Source organism: Plectropomus leopardus, chromosome 3, assembly GCF_026936395.1.
Source record: "Plectropomus leopardus strain MGB_pleo_1.0 chromosome 3, ASM2693639v1, whole genome shotgun sequence".
In the NCBI taxonomy this organism is placed as follows: Eukaryota; Metazoa; Chordata; class Actinopteri; order Perciformes; family Serranidae; genus Plectropomus; species Plectropomus leopardus.
Window position 1 is genome coordinate 2,641,943 of NC_142178.1, and position 5,023 is coordinate 2,646,965.

Sequence of the window (5,023 nt, forward strand, 5' to 3'; positions counted from 1 at the left end):
GTGTGGAAAACTCTGAGTGGACGGGAGACCAAAACATAAAGTAAAACACATGTTTTCAAAGATATTTGTGTCTTGACTGATTGATAGATTCTGAACGACAGAAGTCCTCCTGTCCAGTGAGACAAAAACAGGCGGAAAAAAACAGGGGGAAATTTACAGATATGTTAGGGGTTATGCATACAGAGCATGAGTATTATAACTAATCATCAAACCTGTAATCTCGGTCATTTGCAGTCTACGAACATAAACTGTGGAGGGCGGTGTTTCACATTCCAAGAAATGCACGGCTGGAATTTTAGTAGAAGAAGAAAAACTTCACCCGGGATGCTAAACTACTAGCCAATAGATCCATGTTACTAGCTACATTTTGTGAGTAACTCGCAACAAAATGATTTCAAGTCTGCAAAGAAATATTGTGCGTTAAGTGGTTGTTGTATATCTGAAGAAGACGTTCTCCGCTGCCTGGTATGTTCGCTAATATCTCTGAAGAGCTCACTGTTAGCTTCAGAAGTGTTTGTCACCGTCAGCCCACATGCTAACGTTAGCTGCTGTGCTTCATCTGGCGGTGTGATGCTGACGATGATGAGTGTTTGTGCTGCTGTCAGATACACAGGATGAAGGTGAAGATCCGCCAGTGGAACGGGGTGGCCTCCTGGCTTTGGGTGGCTAATGACGAGAACTGTGGGATCTGCAGGATGCCTTTCAATGGCTGCTGTCCGGACTGTGAGTAACCGCGCTAACAGGATGATCTATGGCTGACCGACCTGTGCAATACGTGTGGCAGCAGTAGCTGTCTCTGCAGCAGCTGCTTGACATGTCCAGATCGCCCTGCAGGTGGACTGTTGTCTAACCTCTAAGCACATTTTGTATAGCACATACTGTATTTAAATGAAATCAGCAGGGCAGCAGCATTACTAGGACACAGAGGCTGTGTTTCTACTAGGAAGAGATGGGCAGAAATTAAAATAAATGATTGTAATTAAACAACTTTAAATTCATATTCTAATGAAATTATAATTTATATCATCATTTATTTATTGATTTATTATTATTATTATTATTATTATTATTATTATTACTATTTTAAGGATTTAGTTAAACAAATCAGGCTTGTCCTTTCACATGGGAGTTTTAATTTGCAGTATATTTATGCTATAATTCTTAATTGGCCTCAAGTTTATAATAACATTATAATATTGCAAAAAATGTATTTGATAAAATAATTTTAATCATTGTTTAATTATTGCATTTTAAAGTGAGTGCAAAAAGCATACAGTGGTCATATTCTCAAAGGGTATACAAATCAGTGAAGTCAATTTGTAGAAGAGTCAGTATTTTAAATTAAGTAGAACAGGATGACTTTTTAAAACTTAATTTTTATTCATTGCAGTATTACAGTAACTGTAGATGATGAAGTTTAGGTAAGGATGGTTTACTGAAGTGCCCCACCGGGCACAGGCCCAGAGCTTCAAAATGCCACTCCCCATTAACAGGGACAGGAAGGGACTCAAAATGACCACTAAGAAACATAAAAGGACTTCAGAGTCATGCAGAAATACCACAAAGAGACATAAAGCTACAATATATGCAAAACAGCTGCAAAGTGAAACAAAGACTCACGACAACTACGAAGAGGAAAAACAATCACAAAGTGACTACAAAGAGAAATGAAGAAACAACGGAAAGACACAAAGCGACTAAAAACAGATTTAAAAAAGACTTCATGGAGATGCAAAGTGACTAAAAAAAAAAAGCTGGACAACTATAAAACCTGCATGTCTTGTTCCTCTGTAGGAGAGGTGGTGGGTCCTTATGCATGGCTGTGTCCGGGGGGCCAGTTGTCTCATAATGCCCTCCATGAGTCTTTGGCTGTAGGCTATCTTTATTTATCACCAGTCATGCTATTTCAGAAACTAATTTTATTCATCACAGTTCAAACACTGAACTGTAACAGTCAAACTGTACTGGGTATTGATGGTTAATATTTGTTTCTCACCTCTCGTGCTGAGTTGTAATAATAGACTGATTTTGCAGGTAAAGTGCCCGGGGACGACTGCCCGCTAGTCTGGGGTCAGTGCTCTCACTGTTTCCACATGCACTGCATCCTGAAGTGGCTCAACTCGCAGCAGGTCCAGCAGCAGTGCCCCATGTGCCGACAGGAGTGGAAGTTCAAAGAATGAAGCAGTGGTGTTGGCCTGCAGAGACTCAGACACAGAGACATCCCCTCACAGGGGCCCGCTATCGGATTGAACTTTTATATCAGCTGTATATAACAATGTTTTTATATTCCTCCATTTCATGTAATGCTAAGCACATTCGGAACCTGTTAAATACGTGATTAAATCAAAAGAAAAGTGGACAGCCTGTGCTATGTTTGCCTCTCTGGACATGTGAGTGTTTCATCAGTCCGGTTGATTGCCCAGAATCCTCTGGCAGCGGTTTGGAAGCATATGACCTGATGTCAGCGTGCTGCTGACTGATTCTGACTTTAATCCCTCTTGATGAGATTTAGCAGATTGTTTTTGTGTTTCCAGTAATGGGCCTCAAGAGGCTCTTAATGAGAAGTTTATATCGGAGTCAAATTTTTCCTTTGAAATGGAATTGGAGATTTCTATATTTGAACTTTTTCGGCTCATATATCCATTTAGACTTAAATCTTTGTATCTTTAAAGCTGCATTAGTTGCTCTTTTGGCCACTTGGGGGCAGTAGAGCTGACAATTAACAACATTAGTGGCATTAGTGCAGTTATGTAGCCTTAACACACCGTAACACCACGTTACACACACACTTGTTTTTTTTACTATCACAGCCAAGGATTTGTCAGTGAGTATCAGCAGCATTGATTTTTATACATTATTTTTTTTGTGCAGTGTCAAATGCTCACACTCATACTGCTCTGCACACATAATGCGCTTTTCAAAATCAGGCTATAAAATAAGTTTTTACTTACACTGAGTTTATTTTTTTAACCATTATCAGACCTAATCATAAATATCAAATATTCATTAATTCTCAGAATTTTAACCCTTTAAATGCCAGTTTTTTGTCATGATGTGACTATGATTTCGATTTAAAAAATATTTTCAATATAATACATGTTAAGTAGATGTATTTATTTATTTTATTTTATTTGTTATGATCACAGCCTGGGATATATTTTATGATTAGCAGCAACAGTGCACCTAGTGGAAATAGTATGGATTTTCTCCTTATGACAAATTTGTTAAAAATGACATCATCAGATGGAAAAAAAATAAAAAAAGACAAATTCTAAAGTAAAAGCTCAGAATAATACCAAGAAATAATACAATGCATGTTTTTATGCTTTGATGGTTGTGGGATCAAAATATCAGTGTGAATGGGTTTCAATGGCATATTTTGATCATAAAATGAAGAATGAAAGGTGTGTAAAATGTGCCAACAGCTGTTTGGTGCCGGGCAGGTGGTGTATGGTGGGTTTATAGGAGAAGGTTTTGCTAAAACCCACTATTTGATGCTGGAAACTAGGTTGATAAGAGTGGTGTTTGGAGATGGTATCTGCAGAGTGATCTGAATCTGAATCTGAATCAAGTGTCCTGGGATGTCGCTGCGGGAAGCCGAGGTGGCGGCTCAGATTCTGAAGGTGTGTCCAGAGTAGTGTATGGGAGAGATGCCAGACTAAGAAAGAACGTGATGGAAGTGTTGGTGGAACCAAAAGCTGGTAACCACCTGGCCAGGTTCGGAGGCAAACAGAGGATCATCCTGGATGTGCTTTGTGACATCCGGAAATGTAAGTAGCTGGAGCGAATTAGGATGGGGTTTAGTACTGATTGAATGTTGAAGTAGAAGACAGGAGTGGGTTGGCCAGATTGGTTGGCTTTGGTTTTTTTCAATTAATAAACAGTGGTGTCATTTGAGAAAAAGGAAAGGTCCGAAAGGCAGCGGTGCCAACATAAATCGTAGCAAAGGGTTGAAGCAGTGAATTCTGAGCATATGAGAAAACTAGAGAAGGCGAAAATGAACATGGCCTCTAGATTTTGGGTTACGTAAGGAATGCTTTATCCGGAGTGGATGGTGTGAATGCAACATGACAGCAAATCCATAGTTAGTGGAAGTGAGCCATGAGCTGGGCCGGGACTGCCGGTTAGGAGCGTGGAGATAAACAAAATGCTGCTGAGGTAGACTTTGATGGTCTGGGTTTTGATTCCCAAGGCAGAATAGGTGTGGGTGATAAAGCAGGTTATGGTGATGAGATCAAGCAATGGAAAAGTTATGTTATGCCTGTCATGAAAGTGGCAGAAACAATTCCAAGCAGACCAATATGATGGGAGTTGCAGGGGACAAGGTATAGTGAAAAATTGAGGTGGCCCAGGAGGGAAAGGAGCCTGGCGTGGACAGAAACGGAGCAAGAGGAGGCTGGGTAAGATGGAGCACCACATAGGGAGCATTGCGGAGCTGCAAGAGCAGCAAAGATGCTGCAGGAATTTTCATTGTCCAGACCGCCCCAATGAGTGTCTTCATTGAATTGTCGAAGACGGGCCAAAGCATCAGAGGCAAAGTGGACACGATATTGGTGAAAACCACTGCCGCCAAAGTGGAGGGCCAAAATGAGAATGACTGCCAAGTAGTCGTCCATTTCCTGTCGACGGACAGGGTAACAGGAACACAGAATTTCCCTAAAGAGAGAGAAAGTACAAGCAAATTCTTTGGGTGTTGGCTCCCTGGACCAGGTTGTTGACCTCCCCCGCCGGTGGAGGAGCTCCTCATGGCCTTTAAGAAATCTGTCCCCAGGAGGCTGGTGAAGAGAAGGCAAGAGAAGAAGCGCAAGATCTGTGTAATAACCAACAATGATCCGATTACGAAGATTGGAGGGAACCGGAAGATGAAAGCATTAGGATGGTGGATGGGAGGATTAGTCGTGGCCAGGGTGAAGGCAGGTGATGTCTGCCGCAACGTAAAATGATCAGAAGAGACCAGAACCTTGGGAAGGAACTACGCGGTGCACGGGATGAGAGGGAAAAGTCGGTGGCAGGCGTGGAGGTT

At 41.3% G+C, this 5,023-nt stretch overlaps 1 protein-coding gene across 2 annotated transcripts; it reads left to right on the forward strand.

Annotated features, from left to right (window-relative positions):
* Window positions 1-221: 221 nt before the first annotated feature.
* Window positions 222-2,359, forward strand: anapc11 (APC11 anaphase promoting complex subunit 11 homolog (yeast)). Of its 2 annotated transcripts, none has more exons than XM_042485733.2 (3): window positions 222-369; window positions 606-723; window positions 2,035-2,359. In XM_042485733.2, exons 2-3 carry the CDS (start codon window positions 615-617, stop codon window positions 2,178-2,180), a joined length of 255 nt encoding a protein of 84 aa, XP_042341667.1. In that variant the 5' UTR covers window positions 222-369; window positions 606-614; the 3' UTR covers window positions 2,181-2,359. The 2 variants fall into 2 exon arrangements, with proteins under 2 accessions (XP_042341667.1, XP_042341666.1); XM_042485732.2 differs by having other exon boundaries at window positions 276-465.
* The last annotated feature ends 2,664 nt before the right edge of the window (window positions 2,360-5,023 follow it).